This window comes from Spermophilus citellus, assembly GCF_964194105.1.
Source record: "Spermophilus citellus genome assembly, chromosome: 1".
Classification (NCBI taxonomy): Eukaryota; Metazoa; Chordata; class Mammalia; order Rodentia; family Sciuridae; genus Spermophilus; species Spermophilus citellus.
In genome coordinates this window covers 177,317,859-177,341,210 of record NC_138182.1, presented here as the reverse complement: position 1 = coordinate 177,341,210, position 23,352 = coordinate 177,317,859, and the positions used below count along the sequence as shown (strand labels likewise).

At 37.4% G+C, this 23,352-nt stretch overlaps 1 protein-coding gene across 1 annotated transcript in view; it reads right to left on the bottom strand.

Moving 5' to 3' along the window:
- CCDC192 (coiled-coil domain containing 192) overlaps positions 1 to 23,352 on the bottom strand; it is a gene marked incomplete at both ends in the record, with an annotated part of 189,763 nt that overhangs the window by 149,859 nt on the left and 16,552 nt on the right. Inside the window, one exon of the mRNA XM_081283058.1 lies at positions 13,639 to 13,746. Coding sequence (XP_081139184.1) covers positions 13,639 to 13,746 — 108 coding nt within the window. The remainder of the gene's footprint in view (positions 1 to 13,638; positions 13,747 to 23,352) is intronic.

The window sequence follows — 23,352 nt, the reverse complement described above, 5'->3', positions numbered from 1 at the left end:
AGAGTGAGAAAGAGGGAGAGAGAGAGAGAACTTTAATATTTATTTTTCAGTATTTGGCGGACACAACATCTTTGTTGGTATGTGGTGCTGAGGATCGAACCTGGGCCGCACGCATGCCAGGCGAGCGCGCTACCGCTTGAGCCACATCCCCAGCCCTCTGATTCTTAATTCTCATATGTATCATCACTTCACAAAAGCAAGATAAAGGGATTTGATTGTTCCTTCGTCATGTAGACATGTTGTGGCAAGGACTGGTGGTTTACTGTTGGATTCCACTATACAATTGTAAAACTGTTTATTAGCACTGGACAATTAGTATATCCCAGACCCTTTGCAAATGACCAATTCAAAAGAAAAAATGGCTGGATAGTCCAAAAAAGAAGAAAGAGAAAGAAATGAGTTAAAATAAAAGTAAGATTATAAATAAAATTATACATCTGAGATTTATTTTTTTAATTTAAGCACTACATAAAAGATTATGCTCTACTGTTAAATTATAAGATGTTAGCTGCCATCTTGAATTCACTATAGTATCTTGATGGGTCTTTTAGAGCCCTTCGAAATCTAATTCTCAATTCAGGAAACATTTAGGAATTCTACCTAAATTCACATTCAATTATGGGATAGGATGCAAGGCATCAAAGTAAGAGGAAATCCAAATTAATAACTGGAAGATATGACAGTTGAATTTTAAAAATTTGTTCTAATTGGTTATACATGGCAGTGGGATGCATTTCCACTCATTTTACATAAATGGAACACAGCTTTTAATTTCTCTGGTTGTACAGGATGTGGTACATACCATTTATGCAATCATAAACATACATAAGGTAATAATGTTGTCTCATTCCACCATCTTTCCCACTCCCATACCTTTTCCCCTTCCCTCACTCCCCTCTGCCCAATCCAAAGTTCTTCCATTCTTCCCTTGTCTTACCTCACCCCCATTATGAATCAGCATCCACTTATCAGAGAAAACATTGGGCCTTTGTCTTTTGGGGATTGGCTTATTTCACTTAGCATGAGGAAGATTTGGGCTTACTTTTTCTTCTTTTAGATGCAGGGTCTCTGGTCCTTGATCCACTTTGGGTTGAGTTTTATGCAGGAAAGAAAGGGATTTAATTTCATTTTACTGCATATGGATTTCCAGTTTTCCCAGCACCATTTGTTGAATAGGCTATCTTTTTTCCAATGTATGTTTTTGGTGCCTTTATCTAGTACGAGATAACTGTATTTATGTGGGTTTGTCTCTGTGTCCTCTATTCTGTACCATTCATCTACATGTCTGTTTTGGTGTCAATACCATGACATTTTTGTTACTATTGTTCTGTAGTATAATTTAACGTCTGGTATTGTGATGCCTCCATAACATGATTCTATACTTCGAGGAACCAAAAATTTCCACCAGGAAACTTCTAGAACTAATAAATGAATTCAGCAAAGTAGCAGGATATTAAATCAACACCCATAAATCAAATGCATTGCTGTACATCAGTGATGAATACTCCGAAAGAGAAATTAGGAAAACTACCCCAATCGTAATAGCCTCAAAAACAAACAAACAAAACAACTTGAGAATCAACCTAACAAAAGAGGTAAAAAACCTCTATAATGAAAACTACAGAACACTAAAGAAAGAAATTAAAGAATATCTTAGAAGATGAAAGATCTCCCTTGTTCTAGGATAGACAGAATTAATATTGTCAAAATGGCCATACTACCAAACATGTTATACAGACTTAATCCAATTCCTATTAAAAATCCCAATGACATTCTTCATAGAACTAGAAAAATCAATCATGAAATTAATTTGGAAAAGTAAGAGATCCAGAATGGCCAAAGCAATCCTTAGCAAGAAAAGTGAAACAGGAGGTATCACAATCACAGCAGAATTTCTAAACTCTGGGGATGTTGAACATTTCTTTTTTCTTTTTCTTTTGTTTTCTTCTCCTTTTTTTTTTTTTTTTTTGGTAGGAAATGCTTAGTTTACAGAGTGTCTGTATTGAAGGAAAGCTCATTTTAACTTAGCATCAGGTATCTATTTCAAAAAAAAAAAAAAAGAGTAGAAATGCATCATCTATTCTTTATCCTAATTAGTCACTTTTGGTGGTACACATTGGTTTCCATGATGTTGGGAGTCTAATGTTCTAACTCTGACTCTTTTTTAACATAAGACCTCTGTTTGCTCTCTCATAGTCCTAACAGTTCGGAAGGAGATTATTAAAAAAACATTAACACCATTCATCTTAAGAATTATGTGAAGCAAAGTAAAATCTTCTAAATTATACCTTTGAGGCTATATAAATCCACTTAGAGAATTTAGTTTTCAGTATTAATGCCACTATTCAACAAATGATCATTTAAAAGTATTATACCATATTAGAAGTTAAAGAAAGGTAAACTATATTCATTATACCATATTAATTTAGTCAATAAAGGATATAGCCATATTTTAGAACCATATTTAAGTAATGGTTAATATAAAATGAATTTGACATCACAGAAAATTACAGAGCAGGGAGTGTTAAGAATAGATCCTAATGCAAAAATAATTATTGAGATGGCAAGAACTATCAGAATAAACATGTTAGAATTTTAGAGTCTAGCAGAACAATTCCCTTTCCAGAGAAGTTTCTTGATAAAGAACGAGACTGGTATTCAGGGAAGTCTCTGTCAGGCCCCTGGTTCACTACAAAAATAATGAAACTGAGACTTCAGTGTCCATACCTAACAAGGAAAGTAGAATTGCAAAAGTAGTTATAAAAAGTCATTAAACAAATGAGATACAGCAATATTGGACCACAATAATTCAGCAACAATAATTCTTGGGGAAAGAGAGTTAGAATCTGACTTCCAGAGTTCCAGAGCTCAAATAAGAATCAAAAGCCTTCAACGTAAAGTAGGGCATATTCACCAAAAACAAAACAATACAAAACAAAACACAGAAATCATGTCTGAGGAAGTCTAGAAAGTGAATTACACACTTACTAGATAAAGATTTAACTATTGTTTTAAATTAACAGTCTTAAATATGTTCAGAGGTGAAAAAAACCTTGGCAAAGAAGACAAAGAAATCAGAATGATGTATAAGTAAGAAGAAAATGTCAATAAAGACAGATTACAAAAGGAGTCAAGAAGACATTCTGGAATTGAAAAGCATAATGGTGTCATATAGAATCTGAAAAGCATCAGTCTTTTCGAGAGATTAGAATGAGATTTCAAAGTGTCAGTAACCACTCTACTGTCATGTATATCTAAAAATAACAAATAATGAAAAAATGTCAATAACTTGTGGATACTACTATTTAGAGTTTTTACTTTAAAGCTCACAGCCTCCAGGGATCCCAAGATCTGTTTTGCAAATATTTGTTTGTCACTAAGCATCCACTTTAGTAGCCTGGAGAGAAATGCATTTGTCTAACTCCAAATTTAAACATTAAACTGTTTCTGGGGCTAATAAATAAGATCTTATTCACAAAACACAGGGTCATCCAAATTTTTCTCCCTGAAGTTCCCAGGACTGAAAAATGGCTAGAAGAAAAACCTATTTGAAAAATGGGTTTAAGGATCTGTGGAGAGCAGACTGTGTGCTGGAGAGTTACTCCATGAACAGCAGTTTTCAGGCTGTGCCTAAACCTGAGTTACTTCATTTTGTAAAGCAGGTGTTTGCCATGAGCTATTTCATTTAAGTGCTGAGGTGGAATGATTCCACACCTTGTTTGTACAAATAAACAACTACCATCTGCCTGGTGCAACCTTAAGGAATAAACTAATACATTAATTGTGCTCATAAGAAAAACCACCCAAGAACTTATCAGATTAATCAGAATCACACGGATGCATGGGTGTATCAAACTCAGGTGGGAAAAACCAGCCTCGTGAGCTTATTGAACATATCAACCACCCAGTGATGGAATTCCCTCCCTGGAGGCTCACAAGAGGAGGAGCACTCTGAGACTGGACAAGGTAGCACCCTGACCCCAACACCAACTCACCAGAAGCCTTGCCCAGGAAGATTGCCACAGAGATGAACCTCTAAATCTCTATTCTGGGCTTTAGCAGAGTGCAGTTTCTCCTGCCCATGACAACCACGCAAGTCAATCCAAGATGACATTTCATGCTGACACTCCAAACTGACACCCTGAAACTGCCACCATCAGGACCTTGGCCTAGAATAAGCTCCTGAGCTTTAAGGGCTTTGCCCCTCAGTGAGGTTTTTGGCTGCTTCCTAATCTTATCACCTACAGTGACTCTTTCTTCTGCCTTTGCTCTCAGTTCAGCCTCCTGAACCCCTGTGGCTGCCTTAACCCTTTCCTAGCCTTTATGTAATCTGCATATACATGTAAACATGTTTGTGTAAAGTGTGATAAGTGTTACAAATATTAGAAATTAAGATTGGAATAAAAGAACCTATGATTGCCTGGCTTATGACTACCAGGTGACCCAAAAGTATTCAGTGAATGGCCACTGAAGAAAGTGATGTAGTCTATGAATTTATTGTTATTCAATAAATTCTAACATTGTGGAAAGATACAAATGTTTGGTCTATGTTAATGATACAGCACTCTCACAACAGGATCTGAGTAATAGCCCCGGACTACAGGATTCAGAAGACCTAAATAAAGAAATCCAAATGATAAAACTTGCATGGAGACTCCATAACTAAGTGGTAGATTGAGCCTACATGGAGTCTCCCTTAGGAAATTAATCATCTTTAAAATCCAATGACTCAAATATTAGATAGTTGGGATGATCATAGATCACGTAGTCCCCTGAAACTTAGGATCAATCTCGAATTCTACTTTTCCCTCAGCCCTTACACTTAATCACCAAATCCAACTCTTAAGTATTTCTTATCTCTTCTTCTAACATTGATTTAGGCCCTTCCCATTTCTGAACCAGATTTTTGCAAGAGCCCACACATTTAAATGCCTGGTTTTGATCTCTCAAACATGTTCTTCTCAGTATCCTCAGAGTTTTCTCTCTTGCACACAAATCTGCATAAATTGGTTTCCTTCAAACCTTCCCATAGCTCCTCATTGCCAACAGGTCGACTCCAAGTGCGACAATGGAAAGGACATGGGTTTTGACATCAGAGAGAAGTGGATGAACTCTAACTTGATTTGGGACCTCAGGGGTATTGGTATCTGCGTTTCCTCCATGAGGTGCATGGTATACTAAGAGATGCACACAATTTTAATTAGTGGAGAATGGGAAGTGGGAGAAAGTTACTGAGGGCACCTGGGAAGGACATCTAAGCCTAATTGAAGGAGGAATAAAAGCATTTGGGGGACAGTGTTATCTAACTGAAGATCTGAAAAGGAGGAGTTTCTTGTTGGTTTTTTTTTTTTTTTTAAATAACGAGAACCTGGGTGAGAGGAGATGGTAGGAGCAGAGCAGAGATTCTGGGCAGAAGCAGAGGAAAAAATATACTACTTAAAATTCAACTCCGAGGAACAATGCCTTTGTTTATTTTTTAATAAAAGTAGCATATTCAAGGACTGAAAATGTGTGAGACAGGGTGTGGTGTGACACAGAAATAGAGATATAAACAGGTGGTCAGTAAAAGTGGCATTATAAAATCTGTTAAGGAGCACACGTTTGACTTTGACAGTAAATGGGGGCCAAGTTAGAATTTTAAGCTGTGAAGAAACATGGAGTATGTACTATAAAATCTTCACCCGGGCTTAACTGCTGAGAAGTCCTAATGAGGGTCAAGTGAGAAGTAGCTGCTGGAAATGGTGGCCTGAATAAGGGTGATGATGATGAAGACAGAAAAGAAAACCAACAAAAGAATCAACGAATTTGAGAACTTTCTGGGAGGCATCCTTCATCGTAGTACTCAGCAACTGGTTGGATGTGGGAAAGGAAGGGCAAAGAATCAAAGCAGCATAGATTTCTGATTTTAGCCATAAGGTAGCTCATGACCTCTTATTGGTCTAGGGGATATGAGAGAAGAAAGAGGTTTGGGGCAGGAAGTTGTCAAGTTGAATTCTGGAGGACAGCTTGAGTTGACTGGAAGAACCAAGGTGGGACTGCTCAGGGGGCAGTTATATCATCAGGTCCAGGGGCAGCAGGAAGACCTGGACTAACAAGGAAGACTTGGTCATCCTCAGCAGATTGTGTGCTCTAAAGCCAGGGTGCAGAAAAGGAGCAGACAAGAGGACTGCAAGCCCACAGGGGAACTTTCGTCATTTGCAAAATGGCAAACACAGTTTTCCAGAACTGGAGAATTACATGAGTTAAATACAGGGGAGTAGCAGAATGCCTCGCTCGAAATACAGGTTCAATAAATATTTACAGAAAGAATAAATGAATAATTGAATACGAGCATATACCTAACTGCTGCTGTTTGTGTGCTGGAAGTTTGATCCCCAGTGTCACGGTGTTGAGGTGGGAAAACTTTGAGGGGTGGAGCCTAACAGAATGTACTTAGGACTGTCCTCACTCCTCTCTCACGAATGGAGTAATATTGCATTGCAGGAGTGGGTCAGGTTGTGTAGGAGTGGGTAGTTCTCTTTGAAATGGCTTGCTATAAATGAGTTGAGAACCTTCCCAGAATACCTGTTCTGTACATGCCACTTGTTACTCTCCTATATACTCTTGTCTTTGTGGTCCCACCTACCATGAGGCTCTCACCATGGTCAAGCAGATGCTGTTACCATGCTCTTGAACCTCCCAAACTGTGAGCTAAAGAAACTACTTTTTTAAAAAATATATTTTTAGATGTAGATGGACACAATACTTTATTGTTTATTTTTTTATGTGGTGCTGAGGATCGAACCCAGTGCCTCACACGTGCCAGGCAAGCACTTTACCACTGAGCCACAATCCCAGCCCCAAGAAACCACTTTTCTTTATGAAGTACTTACCCTCAAGTATTTTGTTATAGCAACTCAAAATGGGCAAAGATACCAACTTTCTATTTTACTTTTAAACACTATGAAAAGTCAAAGTGAGTTCACCATCTCAGAGAAAACCTTATGAAGAAAATGCATACAAAGACAACTGCTTATATCAGCAGAGCCATGACTCTTAGGGGACAAGGCCTTTTGATTTTTCTTATATTGGAAAATCACATTAATTAGCACCGGGTCAGTTATTTAAACTGACCTCTGTTTGATCTTGACATTTACAAGCAAAAGGAAGCCTTTAGTTATGTAACAGGCCAGCAGTCCACACATCCAGCCTGTGACAACAGTAACAACAGAAGCTGATTTGTCACTGTGCCTAACTCTGAATCAACACATCATTTCAGCAGCTTGTATTTTTTCCCTTTCATTCTCCAATTTATGCCCAACAACTCCAGTAATGGGGGTGGGGTGGAATTAACATCTGCTAAGATAGGAAGTTGTTGGTTTTTTAATTAAAGAGGGAACTCCTGCTTTAAAATCAATTGGAACTCTAACAAAATTCTTTAATGAAGTTCCTGATAACTAAGTTTCATGGTGACAAGGAAATCCATTCCAGGTCAAACAGTATTCTTGTGATTTTATGGCATTAAAGTAGAGTTCAAACTAGATGAGAAAACAAAAACTCATTCATAAAACCTCATGATTTCAGAGTGGCATATCAAGCATAATTTCGGAGCGTCTGCAGAAATGAATACTCCTACCAAGGGCACATTACTTACTTCAAACAAACTGACATCAAGGGAGCCACTGTTGCGTTTGAACAATAAAGAGGAACCAGAACATTTTTTGGGCAATCTCAGAATGCATCTAATCATTTTTTTTTTTTTTTTGGCCACTCAGTACACATTTCTCCTATTCTTAAAATTAAAGAAAAAATACAGCCAACACTAAAATGTCCTCAAAGGAAAATATTGAGACTTTATCCTCATTATTTGAAATGATTAATAATTTCTTGGTTATCAGAATCAAACAATATATAGTTTTTTGTTCGTTTTGGGGGGCATGGGGGAGCCTTTTGTTTGTTTCTGGCTCAGGCATTATAACTTTATTTTATTTATAACTCCCAGGAGAAAGTAAGCTGTCAGAAACCTCCCTTTTCCATTACTGTGATCTGTTTCCTTCCATCCTTCCAGCTGCTACTTGGGCTTTATTTCTTTGCTTATAGCATTCTCTTGTTACATTAGGGCCAAAGCAATTCTAAGGAGAAAAGCCTCAACTTCTTTAAAAACCTCATATTGAAGACAAAACCTTGTCCCAAGAACCTGGAGCTAACTTGGGGCAATAGCTTGGCCTTGGCTTTCCTTGCTTAATTTGAAAAACCATAGGAATAACACACACACACACACACACACACACACACACACACACACACACACCTCCAATCACCATTTTCTAAAAGCCGAACTCAATGGTTATTCTCCATAACTAGACTTCTCAGTGGAATTTAAGATTCAGCATTGTCCTCAATGAATTCTTGTTAAAGGAACGAGCACTATCCAAAATAGACCAACAAAACTAACAAAAACCTGTAGCTAAATGTGGCTTGGTCTTGACTATGAACAGCCACTGGCCCCCCAAACTGGGTTCATGCAATAAGCCAGAATGAGTCTGTAGGGGAGCTGCATGTGGAGGAGCCAGTCAGAATAGACACAAGTGTGTGTGTGTGTGTGTGTGTGTGCATATATATAGAGACATAAGAACTGTATATGTGTGTGTGTGTGTGTGTGTGTGTGTGTGTGTGTGCATCATACTTCCTACATCTTTTCTATATTCAAAGGGCATCCAGTTTCTAATGGATCTTTACAAGGCATTGTCATTGTTTCAGGGATTGGAGAACTGAGAAACCAAATGAAGAAGACCTCATTTCATTTGCCTCAGTTTGAGATGCTAAAACAAATACACCCCATATTTTTCTCTTTTGTATGTAGTGTCCAAGCCTCTTCTTAGGCACCAACCTGATGACTGAGGCTACCAATCAACAGTACCTGCCAACATCACAGTAAGACCAGTGGAATGGAATTAAGAGTTCAGGGATAAATCAATGCATCTATGACAAACTTATTTATTCATTCATTCATTCATTCATTCATTCTGTCAACAGTGTCAGGATCATGAAAGAATTCTTTCATCAGCAAGTGATTCTGAGAAAACTGGATATCTACATCCAAAACATCAAGTTTACCAGGACAAAGCACTATGTACAATAGCATGGTCACAGGGTGGGATAAGAAAGGCAACCCTCTCTTATATAAGGATAAGGGATTCTTATTTACAAATAAAAGGGTTCAGTAGTATATAAGAATCAAGGTTTCCAGAAAACCCTTTGAAAAGGGCTGCAGTTGCCCCTCTGGGTCTTTCTTGCCTTACCTCTTCTTCCCCATGCTGCCTGAAATGTAAATAAGAAGCCTATAGCTGCAGAGTCATCTGGGACCTTGAGGATGGATGGAAGCCCTATTTGTGAACACAAAAGAAGCAGAGCCCTGGCCTTCGAGGGTTGAGAAATCACCACTCCTATTCTGTTAGTTTTGTTGGTTTATTTTGGATAGTGCTCATTCCTTTAACAATCTGTGTCCAGACTGACTTTATAAGAGTGGAAATTCAACACCTACCTCTTTAGGTCAATTTTATTTGAGTTGTCTGTTTTATGACCCCAAACCTAATGCTCACTTATTATATCACTCCTTTGAGCTATGAAGCACAAAACAAAGGTAACAAGGATCCTCTGCCCAAAGCATTAGCTCTGGTGCTTAAATTAAATGCGATCTTGTTAGAAATACAAATTCTTCATCTCTACCCCAGATCCTCTGTATCAGGAAACCTGGGAATGTGTGTGTGGGGGGGGAACTGGGGGTGTGGGGGTACACAAACTGCCTAACAAGGCCTCCACATTCCAGTCTGGAAACCAAGAGAAATTCTTCCTGTCCAGTGTTACAGTGTAGGAAACTTCTTGCGTCTCTATGGCCTATGACCACATCCTCTTAATAATTGGGGCTTTGAATTTTAAAAATACTCGGGTACCTATATCAGGTTCACCATACTAACTATATGACCTAATAGAACCTTCCATAGGGTTATTGTGTGGATCAAATGAAACACAGTGCCTGGAACACTGTAGATGCTTAATAAATGTTAATTCCTCCCCTCACTATCCACCATTTCTAATGTGTTATAGGGCTCCATTTCTAGGGATGCATTCCTGTATGATGTGAGTTAGACACTCCCCTCACTCCATTCTCTGTTGCATCTGTTGTTATTTAAGACAGGGGAGAACCTTAGGCAGGAAAAGAGAAAGGGGGAGTAATTTTCTTTGCATATCACCTAACTGGTCTTATAAGCCACTGAGTGAAGACATAGGAATACCCTGTCACTAGTTTTATTTGGGGGTTTAGCTTTGACTAGCTCAGATTATAAATCTTAATTCCAAATTGTTCTGATCTCATTTTTTTTTATTTTGACAATAATGACATGACTGCAGAGAAATAAAGAATAATTAACTAGAGTAAAGCCCAACAAAGTTGTTCAGTGTGTGATTGCACCAGAGGAAATGGTGCAATATCCTTATTTTTCATTATTTCTGTATTTTTTTTCTTTTTCATAGTGAGCTATTATGTTTTGGATGTAAGGTGTCCCCCAAAAGCTCGAGTGTGAGACAATGCAGGAAGGTTCATAGAAGAAATGATTGGGTTGTGAGAGCCTAAACCCAATCAGTGAATTAATCCCCTGATAGGAATTAACTGAGCAGTAACTGAAGGCTGGCAGGGTGTGGATGGAAGATGTGGATATTGAGGGCTTGGCTTTGGGGGTATATATTTGTATCTGGTAAGTGGAGACCTCTCTCTCTGTTTTCTGATTATCATATGAGCTGCTTCCTTCTGCCACGCCACTCTTTCACCATGGTGTCCTTACCTTGAGCCCTGAGGAATGAATGGAGCCTGCTGTCTATGGATTGAGACCTCTAAAACCATGAACACTTAAATAAACTTTTCATCCTCTACAATTTGTTCTGGTCGGATCTTTTAGTCACAGCAGTGAAAACTCACTAAAACATGAGCCAAGAGAGACCTTGCAAACTGAGGCCCAGGACTGATTGATGCTTAATGTGGACAACACCCAGGTGTCTCTACCTTCTATTCTGAGTTAATTCTAATTCTTCTCTGAGAGGCAAAGCCAGGAGGTAGAGATTGGCCATTAATGAAATTTACTCTTTCCTCAAAGGCAAGATCCACTGGCTGATAATACTGGGAGCTACCACTCCTTTGTTCCCACATAAACCTTTGTTCTTGTTATTTATTCTGCTCTTCAAAAATCCCTTCCAGCCCACCAAGCCAGCCCATCTGCCCAGCACTCAGTCTCATGACTAACAGTGAAAGCCAGCTAGCAGTCCCAACATCCTTATAACAAATCTTAAATATGTGATACTTAAAAGAGCCTTAACATATAAAGTAGGTGAAATTATTCCTTCAAACACACACACACACACACACACACACACACACACACACACACAGAGTAATCTTTGTCTTTAATGATAAAGATAATCTCTCTTTGTGCAATTGCTGAGTCGCACAGCCTAGTAGGAACACAGTGGCACCCAGTGGACAAATGTTTGATTGAGACAGATGCCCATTCTGTTCCATTCTGAAATATCCTTAAAAACACCCTTGAGAAAGGTCAGTTGCACCCCTGTCCCTGTCTCTATCCTTCTTTCACCTAATTAAAAAAAAATAAGTTTTAAAATCGGGCACATGGGGGCTGCTATTAGTTTTTATCTTTTCAAGGATAAGACAAGTCTAAAACACTGGAGAGAGCAAAAAATTCTCAGGATTAAATCCTTGGAGAACAGTGTCTGATTTAATTGACCTGTTTTGAAATAGCCAAATCTAATAAAATGTTCAACTTAATTAAAAATGTAATATTGAAAATGCTGTAATGTACCGTTACACATCATACTCTCCTTTTCCTCAAACCATTGCCAAATTTCAATTAAATTTACTTGGCTATGCAAATCTGACAACTTCAAGAACCATGTTTTAGGACATTAACATACATGGACCCCACAACTTAATGCTATTGCACAGTTCATCTTCATAAAAGCAGCTCATGTTACTCTCCCTCTCCTCCAATCATTCTGTTGTCTGTGAACTACTTGGATAGAGAAGCTTTGGCTTTTGTCTTTCTTCCTCAAACACCTAACCAACTCCTCACTTATGGTAGAAACAAAGAAGCTGAGTGAAATCCAGTTTTATATATTTAATCTGCTAAACACTGAAAAAATGAATATATCTAATTATTTGGTGTTACATAAAGAGATCATCCAGTGAAGAATCTTAAATATTAGGGGCTATTTTTAGTTAATAAAAATATTTTTAATGAACAAAGTACAAGTGTTCTTTTATAAGTAAGTTGAGTTTTACTTATTTAAATGACAAATCAAATATAAAATCAACATATATCTTAGGGCAGGAATAATCTCTTTTAGTAAGCTAAAATTCTTCCTGATTTGCAGGCTCTGAAATTCTTAGGTTTTTTTTTTTTTTGGAGGGGGAGTGCTTTGAAATGGTACCTCATATTCATCATTATTTTCTTTATAATTCATAATTTTGCCACAGTTTGAGGTTTGCTTTTATTTGTTTTAGAGGAAACCCCAAGTCCCCTGGTGAGCCACTTGCACAGTAAATATTAAACAAAAGCCAAAGTAAGGGATATAACTTTTTTGTAAGTTGGAAAAAAATGGAGACAATTTGTTTATTGACACATAATTACTATATTACATATTAATTATACATTTTTTTCTCATAAGTGCCTCTTTCCCCAAATTTCTGGAAAAAAACATTTTTATGAAATTCTGGTACAGTAAGATTTTAGTGTACAAATATAATACCTTTGTTTCTTAAAAAAAACATAAATTTTTTTTTCAAATTTCTAAAATAGTCTCACCCAAATGTATCAATTCACGAGAAATTAATATTTTCAACATTTCAAGGTCTCTTCTGTCCTTGATCCTCCACTGACTGGAACTGAGAATGAGCATTGGCCCCCATGCCCACAGGAGTGACCCAGTTTCAGGGAGATTTGCTCCCAGGGGCCAAGACCCTACTGTGGGGAAAAGCCATCAACAACAGTGGTACATGTTGCTCTGTACTGCTTGCAAAGTGTAATCTTATTGGGAAACAGTCCGGTCCCTGGTGGGAGCTCTTTTGATACCAAATCTGAAATCAAGGACCTGTCACACATGAAAGCACCCACCTACAGAGTGTCCACGTCACCTGCATAGGCCAGGCTCCACTTATGACCTGTATTGCGTCTGTGGATTTCAAAAACTCTAGAGGAAAGTCAATATTTGAAAAGCTCTCTTCCAAGTAAACTTTCTTTACATAATTCAAGAAAATTATTCTGTGTGGCTTCCATAGGTTTTATTTCATTTTGGGACTTATCTGTTTATAATGCAAATAGGCCTTGCTTATTCAAGAAAACCACATGCTTAAGGAAGTCCTGACCAACTCATGGCCTGTACTGAATAAAAATCAAATAAGATATAAGTGTGAAAAAGTGTTAAAGGCTGAAAAGTAAAAGGTCAAAATAAGTACTGAATGAAACTCTGTGCATGTGCTTGTGTGTGTGCGTGAGAGGGGGTCAATGGGACAGCAGTTAAAATGTGTTAAATTTACACTGCTATACTGCACACTGAGGAACATATATTTCCAGTTCCCCCAACAGGTATTACCTGTTCCGATAAGGTTTTAGTCTTTTCTTCTGCTTCCTTTAGGCAAAGTTCCAAGGTCTCAAGTTGGGCCAAAGTCAACGCCATCTGTCCAGTGTCCAGCGACTCTCTCTTTAAAACAATAATTGAGTATTACTTTGGACAGGAGTAGTTCCTGAGCACACCTTGAACTGTTTTATGGACTAAGGATAGGCTTAATAAACTCACACAGATCTTCCCCTTAACAAAGTGCTAAAATGGCAAAACCTTATAAAAACAATAGTCTTGTACATCAATTTACAGACTGAAGGCAGAATAAAAATTACATAATAATTTTTATTCTAACTTGCTAAAACTAACAAACAGTTTTAGCAAGTTAGAATAAGATGACTCATGTTTGAGTTTAACTAATCTACAACTTTTGTTCTAACTTCAAGAGATTGGGGTCAAATTTTCATATTCCTAATGGGAGATGTCACCAAAATACCTGTGTGTTTCATTTTTACCTGTCAGAGGTAAAGAATCATTGAAACTCAGAGAAGCCCTTGTTCCCTCTGATCTTCACCTTCTTATCACAATTTATTAAAGCAAAGACGCCACATTTTAGAATCTTATCATTCTTCCTCAGAGCATGATTAATACAACTCAAATCAGCAGATGTGTAGACCTTGCCTCTCAAAATTATTCCAAAGTTACTTTTACTAAGCTGCAGGCAAAGTATGTAAAATTGGTATGGAAGTAGTAACAAGCTCCATTGATATGAGAGCACTTCTAAGTACTCTCTGGCTAATGTGACAATTAATATTTACAGAGCAATATGAAAACTTAGAAAGGAAAACCTCATACGCCTTAGCATTATGACCTTCCCATAGCCTCCTGGGTGTGTTCTCCTTCCTGGTGAATGCTCCTGCTGGCACAGCTGCCTCTGATTAACCCCATAAAGAATGAACAGTACTCCTATTTTAAAGATCTCCCAGTTGCTTTGTTTTACCCTTTGGTTTATGACACTACCGATTTTACACATGTGTGCATTTCCTGGTGATACAATAGAGCCATCTGGTGGTACACGGACCAGCTATAAAAATAAAGCATTCATACAGTTCCTATAGTTGTTCACATTGTATGCTGAATCTTGTGTTTCTGACACTGCCCTCTGAAATAAATGGAACTCCATGGGATGAGGGGCATAGACAGCTGCTGAGACCAACAATGGACCCCTAAGTCAAGCTCTGTCATATACAGCTGCATAATTACCCCCAAAGGTTTGTATTTATGGGATGAGCATTTGGGGCTGGAATGGTGACACTAAGAATTAAGTGAACCAATGATCTTCTTTATTCCAGGATGATTCAAGTAATTTAAGACAGGGTCTAAAAATTCCTCTGAAACAAGTCTTAAAATGAAGTGTGGTTTATTTCTACTTGGAGATAAATATATGCCATAAAACATTTTATGCAGAAAGGGAAAATTGTCAAAAGGTTAGGTCATTTCAAAAGATTGGGAATTCCTGATCTGGACTGCTATTTCCAGGGAGAATCTATTTGTCTGATGTTTGAACTCAAGAGGAAATTTTAAAAATCAGTACGAACAAAATCCTGCAATAAACTTCTAGGCCTATTTCTCCAAACACCCAAAATTTCCCCAGCCAAGAAAGACAACCATTTCCAGTAAGACAAAAACATTGTAAATGCAAAGCCAAATGAAACAGGTTTAACAGAATAGACTGTTGTTAAATAACATAGGACTATTTTTTATTCCAATTTGTTATACATGACAGCAGAATGCATTTCAATTTATACTACACATATAGAGCACAATTTTTCATTTCTCCAGTTGTATACAAAGTAGAGTCATACCATTTGTGTCTTCATACATGTACTTAGGGTAATGATGTCCATCTCATTCCACCATCTTTCCTACCTCTATGTTCCCTCCCTTCCCCTTCATTCCTTTTGCCCTATCTAAAGTTCCTCCATTCCTCCCATGCTCCCTGCCCTCCACATTATGGATCAGCATCCTCATATCAGAGAAAATATTCAGCATTTGTTTTTTGGGGATTGGCTTACTTCACTTAGCATAATATGCTCCAATTCCATCCATTTACTTGCAAATCCCATGATTTTATTCTCTTTTAATGCTGAGTAATATTCCATTGTGTATATATACAGTTTCTTTATTCATTCATCTACTGAAGGTTGGTTCCACAATTTTAACATAGGACTTCTTATATAGGTAAATTTAGGAGATTGTCATGTGTTAGAGACCTAAGCAAACTCTTAATACAGCCTGTCTTCTGCACCTTCACCCCGGATGCAAGCTCTCCCTGCCAGCTCTAAGGCTATCCCTCCTCCCTGCTTTTTAGGACTATCCAGTGCTGCTTCCCCACTTTCTTAAGAGAAAATTCTTATATAAGGATAAGTACTTTTCAATAGGAGGAAACCCCAATAAGCCAAGATATAAAAATTAAATTAAGAAGAACTTTAGAAATAAGTAAAACATGGAGTTGGATGTGTGGTTTCAAAGACCCCCAAAAAAGGTAGGTCCCATTTTGGAGGCTACAAGTGGCAGAAGAATAGACAGATAGGATTTCTACCATTAATATAATACTGCTTCCAGGTATATGTAGATGCAATTTGTCTTAATGATAAAAATAAACATTCTCTTAGTGGTGAAGCAATGTATGAGTGAATTATATTAATTAATAGTCCTCCATGACATCAAAATGCTGAAAATACAGGAGACATCAGAGTTTGGGGATTCAGCAACTTAACAATTCCCAGTTTTAATTCCTATTTCCCCACCTTTTTTTTTTATTGATGCATTATGCTTGTACATATTGATGGGATCTATTGTTACCTACTTGTAACATGTACACATGGAACAAATACTTAATTACTATTTTTTGTCTTAAAATTTTCTATGTGTCAATGCAATAATATAAACACATGTAACTAACAGGATGGAATTAACTCTAAATAATATTAAAAATTTAACAAACTAAAGACTCTAGACACTGTAATGAATGTGTGTTTGCGTTTATAGCTTACTAACTGAACAAATTTTATATGAAATTGTAAGAGTGGTCTTCCTTTTGACTAAAAAAGGTTTCCCACTTGAGAAGTTAGAGGAAAATTCACATTTTCTCAAACCTATCCTAGTACTTCTCATTATTCCCTTCCTTGCTTTTAAGCCTTTATTTCTTTGTCCTCAAGTGACTTCCTTCTTCTTCCTCCTATCCTTGTGAACCAGTTCAAGGTCTCCATGATCTAACTGCATTTTCCACACCTAGAATAGCTCCTGTGTGCAGAGGCCAGATGGGTCCTTGCAGAACATTTTATAGGAGCCCAATAAATAATTGTTGATTGATTGAAGGGTCAAAAGTCAAGGCAGGGTGGTTGCATCAGAAGGAACCGTCCTTCATGCTGAGAAGCTGAAACAGTGACTTCATTGTGCAAAACTTTCCATGTATCCAGCCTGGGACACTGACAGGGATCAGAGCTCCAGGGAAGTACTGCTTGCCAGGGATAGGGGCCAGGCAGCACAGCAGAGGGTGAGGAGATGGCCACAAGCTTGGGGAGATAATAGGGTTGTTCTAACAACTGAATGTTAATCAATCAAGTAAAGTGGGAAAATACTTCAACAGATGAAGTGTTCAATAGATGTTAATAATTCCATTATGCCAATTCCTTTAAAGAGAATTAGATATTTAAACTTTCTAGCTTATTGTAAAACAGAATATCCATAGGGACACCGAGTGTGTGACATCAAGTGACCAAAAAACATTGGGAAATTCAGTCAAGTATGTAATTAAGAGAAAAGTAAATGTAGTAAATATGTGAGTGTGCAATTATTTAAGAACAAGATTGTGAAATAAAAGTATGATTACAACAAAGTCCACCTTTGTAGAGGAACATTTCAAAAGAGGTCAGTTTTAGAGAACTAAATGTCTCAAACAATCTGAGGCCCCTAATATGCCAGGGTCTCAGAAGCAGTCCCTCCTCAGAGGTGCAGTAACTTCCTGCTAGATAAAATGTGCTTTCAACACAATTTTCAGTGCTTGGGCTTCCTGTTTGATATCTCATCTGCTCATTATTGCTGTGCGCTTCTCATTCCCCCTGCTTGACAGACACCCATGTGCCTAGACTTCCTTACCCTTCTGCAACCCGCTTATATTTCTCGTGAAGATTCAAGTCTTTCCCCAGTTGATCATCATCTGCTCTACCTGCCCCCCATGCCTCAGCCCCTTATGCTGGGCAGATTTATGTCATCCCCCCCTTTCATCTTTCATGATCAGAATTCACTGCATGGGGGAAATTTCATCACTCTCATATGCTTTCATGCTTAGCTTTTTAAATAGTTTCCTAGTCTCTTTCTATGTAGGCAAAAACTTAAAAAACTTAGTTTTCCTGGTTAAAAAAAAAGCACTCCTCTCTGTTTGGGGTTACCTTAATAGCCACTCAATAAAGTGTTCAAGTTAGAATACAAAACAAACTATCACTAGAGGTTGTAGAGAATGTCCATCAGTGTGACTGGGCAGAAGATAGCCATGGGAGGATGCCGGTGAGCACTAAGGAGCACCCTGCTTGTTGTGTGGAGGGCCATGTTCTGGATCTGACTTGATTCTAAGTAACCATGTGACTTTGGGTCAGCTACTTTATTTGTCTGGGTCTCAGCGTTTTCACCTCTCAACAAAGAATATATTTTCTAGTGGTGAATCAGATGGCTATACTAATTGAGAACTGAGGAGAGTTAAATGAGGGACCATTCCCAAAGGTGTGGGTATTGTTAAAGGCATCAAAAAAAGATAGTTAGGCACCTTCTGGAAGTGCAGGTGCCCTTTGCCTTACTTTGACCTGAAGAAGCTGGGGGGACAGCTGGAGGAGGGGAATACAGCCACTGCCAGTTGTGCCCAAGCAGTGGAATAAAGAGCCCCACCTTCTCTCTTCTTACCCTCCATTCTCCTGCCTGGGCTAAACCTTGGGCTGAACCCAGTGAGAAGCCAAAGGGCAAAAGAACCTGAATAAAAGGTGCAGAGACACTAGCTTTTCCTGAGAAGAGCAGAGAGGAGGAAGGGTGGAGAGAGGGTAGGAGATAGGGGAAAAAGAAACCTCAGCCCAACGTGGGTTAATCCTACTGGTGGTTCCCAAATGCCAGCCCAGAGAGCAGTGTTGGTTTGTGATAACATTTTCAATGGTCAGGACAAAAATAAGATTTGAAAGACAATATTGTGAATTCTTCACGAAGCAAAACCTATTTCATTAATAAGACAGTTCTTTATTCTGAGATTATGATCGGACTACTTTTTTTCTTTTTTTGGTGTTAAGAGGATTTTTCTTTAATAAATGATGATGGTAGTATATGGAAACCCTTGTGTTTTGTTGGTTTTTGAGAGAAGGGAAATGAAAAGTTGGCAGTCCTATGAGACCTAACCCTGATAATTTTGGAGTGAAAAGTTTTACTGGTTTACAAAAATCTAAAGAATAATCCCCACCTCAATTTAAGTGATCTCTGTTAATTATAAAATGATTATCAGGTGTCATTTCCTGAACTGTGGCCCTTGAATTTCTCTGGACCTAGTCCAAGGTGGTCCTATACTGTCAATCAAGTTGTCTGCCTTAGCAAGAGTCCAGGATACTATTTTTCTAGGGGAAAAAAAAATACATTGTTAAGGGGCAGCCTTTATTTAATCCTGCAAAAAAACTTGACTATTTTTTTCATTCTGTTGCATCACCCATAGATGAAAGAAGTTTTGGAAAGGAATTATTGACTCAGGTTTTAATTTATAAAAACTTTGTTGTCATAGAAGTTGACATGACTGTGTGACATTCGATCGCTTCAGAAATGCCTTTAAGTAATTATTCCCCAAACTCTTAATATGCCAGTTTTTATTTTAATTCAGTTTAAATCAATTTAATTCACTTAAGTTAAAAAAATATTTATTGAGAGCTCACTATTGGTCAAGTGCTATGCTAAACAGATGGGGAAATAAATGGTGAGAAAACAGGCACGATTAATACTCTCACCAGAATTGTCAGCTTAGAAGTTCTATCAAAAACAAAAATCCTGGGATTTGGTTTTATGTAAAAATCAGAAGAAAGTAAAATTTTAGTGGTTAATTTAACACTTTTATGCTGACTCATAATATATTGCTTTGTGCTTTGGGGCCTTGTTCTTTTTTCTTTGATGAGGATCCTGGTGGATGTTAGAAAGTAGCAAGAGACTGTAACTTGCTTTAAACTATTCCAGTTCTCTCAAATCACATCACTTTATAGGTCCTCAGAAACTTTGTACAAACAGAATCGGAAGGCACCTTCTAAACCATATGTATTTCCATAGTTTCGTTAAAGTTAACAGGTTCTGATTACAAAGAGACCTGAAATTGAGTTCACATTATGTTACATCTGTTATAGGATTTGTTTTGTGACCTAAAATAGCCTTACTCTTGTGATTTATGAGCATCACAAACTCCTTTCAGTACTTGATGAAATCTGTGAATTCTCTTACCCACAGATACACACACTAGGCACATATGTGCACAGAGTTACATATGCTTTGAGGATGTGAAGCACTCTTTTTGGTCCTGTCCATGTAGCCCAAATAAAGAATTCCTTGTTCAGAAGGAATATTATATTTCAGTCGCTTCTAATTTTTTATTCTAAAACAAAATATGAAATCTTGATGAATAAGACCATTGATATGCTCTTACTGCCTCTTTTATAAATAATGCAGATGAAAAAAATGAATAATATTTTCTTCTTTAGAAAATATCCAGAACCCAAAAGACGAAAACTGCTTTCTCTCTGTGAACAATAGAGCAAGTGCAGGCCCTTCCCAGGGCCTCATCAGGGGGACTGAAACTTCACAGCAAATTGTATTAACCCATCTTGTTCATGAAATGAAGATTTTTCTAATGAGAACATGTTTTCTTCATAATTAAAAAAAAAGGAAAAAAGACAAAGCAAGGGAATCTTGCCATTAGAAAACATTTTTATTTCTTTTAAAAATAAAGGACAGGGAGAAATGGAGATTTATTTGATTAGTATAGAGTCTCAATTCTGCAAGAATTCAGCATACAACCATGAGGGCATACTTAGCCCTGTGAAACAAAATAACTTAAAAATAATTGATTACTCGGTAAGTAAGGACAGGGTAGGGACGAAGAGCTTGAGAAGAAGATTAACATTAAACAGGGATGAGAGGTGGGAGGGAAAGGGAGTGAGAAGGGAAATCGCATGGAAATGGAAGGTGATCCTCAGGGTTATACAAAATTACATACAAGAGGAAAGGAGGGGTAAGAGAAAAATAATACAAGTGGAAGAAATTATTTACAGTAGAGGGGGTAGAGAGAGAAAAGGGGAGGGGAGGGGAGGGGAGGGGAAGGGGGATAGTAGAGAATAGGATAGACAGCAGAATACATCAGTCACTAGAATGGCAATATGTAAATCAATGGAAGTGTAACTGATGTGATACAGCAATCTGTATACGGGGTAAAAATGAGAGTTCATAACCCACTTGAATCAAACTGTGAAATATGATATATTAAGAACTATGTAATGTTTTGAACGACCAACAATAAAAAAAATAAAAATAAAAATAAATAAATAAATAAAAATAATTGAAATGGTAAAATTTATATATATATTCATATAAATTCAAGATATACAAAGTAAAAATTTATTATAACACAAATATATAAATCAGATACATTCTGAAGTAAGAAAATTAGTCTATTTTAAAACAAATTTAACTTTTTTAAAACCTACTTAAAGGGACTTTTGTGATAACAAAGAAGAAAAAAAGATTGAACATAATAAAAACTGTTAAATAAAGACAGGAAAAAGCCACAAAGTAATCTTGCTGAAAGAAAGGAATTTTATCTGCTTATACCCCAAAAGTATCATTTGTTTTTAAATAAGAATTCCAGTTAAGCAAGACATAAAATACTGCAAATGCTTTTCCCATTTGTAAAGATAATGCTTTGAATAGTTAAGATTTTTTTTGTGACAGGATTACTTATTTTCTCTCAGATTTTACACATTTAAATTTTGAGTACTTGGGCATACTGACCAGCAATGTTTTCATTCTCACTATGAATCCCAATGTTTTAGGAAATACACAGGAAGGAGGATTTTCAAGTTAGCTCATGAATAAGGTGATGGAATTTTATTGTCCAAAATGACTGTGGTTTTTCAGTTAGTTTTGTTAAATAAATTATTGCTACAATATGAATAATCAACAGTGAATGTTTTATTAATGACAATATTCGAATGATGGCAATTTTTTTTGCCAGTGATCTTTAGATTCTAAATTGATAATCTTAAACAAATCCAAGATATTTAATTGCAGTGGTAAGAATGTCCATTTTCCAATGATGTTCCCAAAACTTAGCAAGAAAATTCTTAGTTGGACTTGATGTACCATGAGAACTCGCCCCCGCTACCTGGCTTTTGTCCAGACTCTCCTTTTTACCAAGATCTAAAGGAGATCCTTTTATATCAGATAAAAGTTCAGCCATAATTTCCATAGTACATTCCAGAATGATAAGGCAAGCAGAGGACAGATGGGAGAACTCACTTTTGCTGTAAATTTCCACTTCTTTTAAAGGTTTTCCCAGCAAATGTTTTTAAGAGGCATGGCCAGAATATCAGAGAAGAAGGTACAGCACATCCAACAGAAGCTACTCAGTGAACCTCAGTTTTTCATCTATGAAATGAAATCATTACACCTAATCCATCTTGAGCTCTGGGGTAGCTGTTTGTCATGCTGGTTTTTTTTTTTAAATTGATTTTTAAAAAATAAATGACAGCAGAATGCATTACAATTCTTATTACATGTATACAGCACAATTTTTCATATCTTTGGTTGTATATAAAGTGTGTTGACACCAATTTGTGTCTTCATACATCTACTTTGGATAATGATGTCTATCACATTCCACCATTCTTGCTAATTCCCTGCCCCTTCCCTTTCCCTCCCACCCCTCTTCCCTATCTAGAACTCATCTAATCCTCCCATGCCCCCCCATCCCTACCCCACTATGAGTCAGCCTCCTTATATCAGAGAAAACATTCATCATTTTTGGGGGGGGGGATTGGCTAAACGTCACTTAGCATTATCTTTTCCAACGCCATCCATTTACCTGAAAATGCCATGATTTTGCTGTTTTGACTACCCAGTATCTTTCCTTATTTGGAGAATTTCCCATTTCATGAATGTTAACCCCAAATTAGAAACCAGGAACTCCCTCTCAAATATCTTTTGCAGCTAAAGTGTAGGCAGGTGACTTAGGCTTCACCGGTTAGACATATCAGCATGAGACTCCAGGAGGGATTAGAAGGATATGAAAAAGATGTCAAATGGAATGTAATCTATCCAGGTGGACAGGGTCATCCTGTGTCTAAATGTTGAGAGCCACAGCCATGTGGCTGTGTGGTTCTAAAAATAAAGTTCGTTTCTTTTGACAAGTGGCTCCTGAATTGTGCCCAGCCAGACTGCAGCATCCAAAGGTGCAATAATGTAAGATTTGCAAGTATATCTCATGCTCAGGGAAAATGGCAAGTGATGTGGGGTCTGCTCAGAAGCATCAGTCATAGGCTCTTCAATGGAATTTGCAGGGAATTACAGTCTCCAACCAGATTCTCTGGCTGTCCTAAGGAATCCCTGAAATACCTCACATCCTTTCAGCATTTATTTGCCCTTCATATTAACTAGAATGGATTTCCTTGATCTCAATCATGA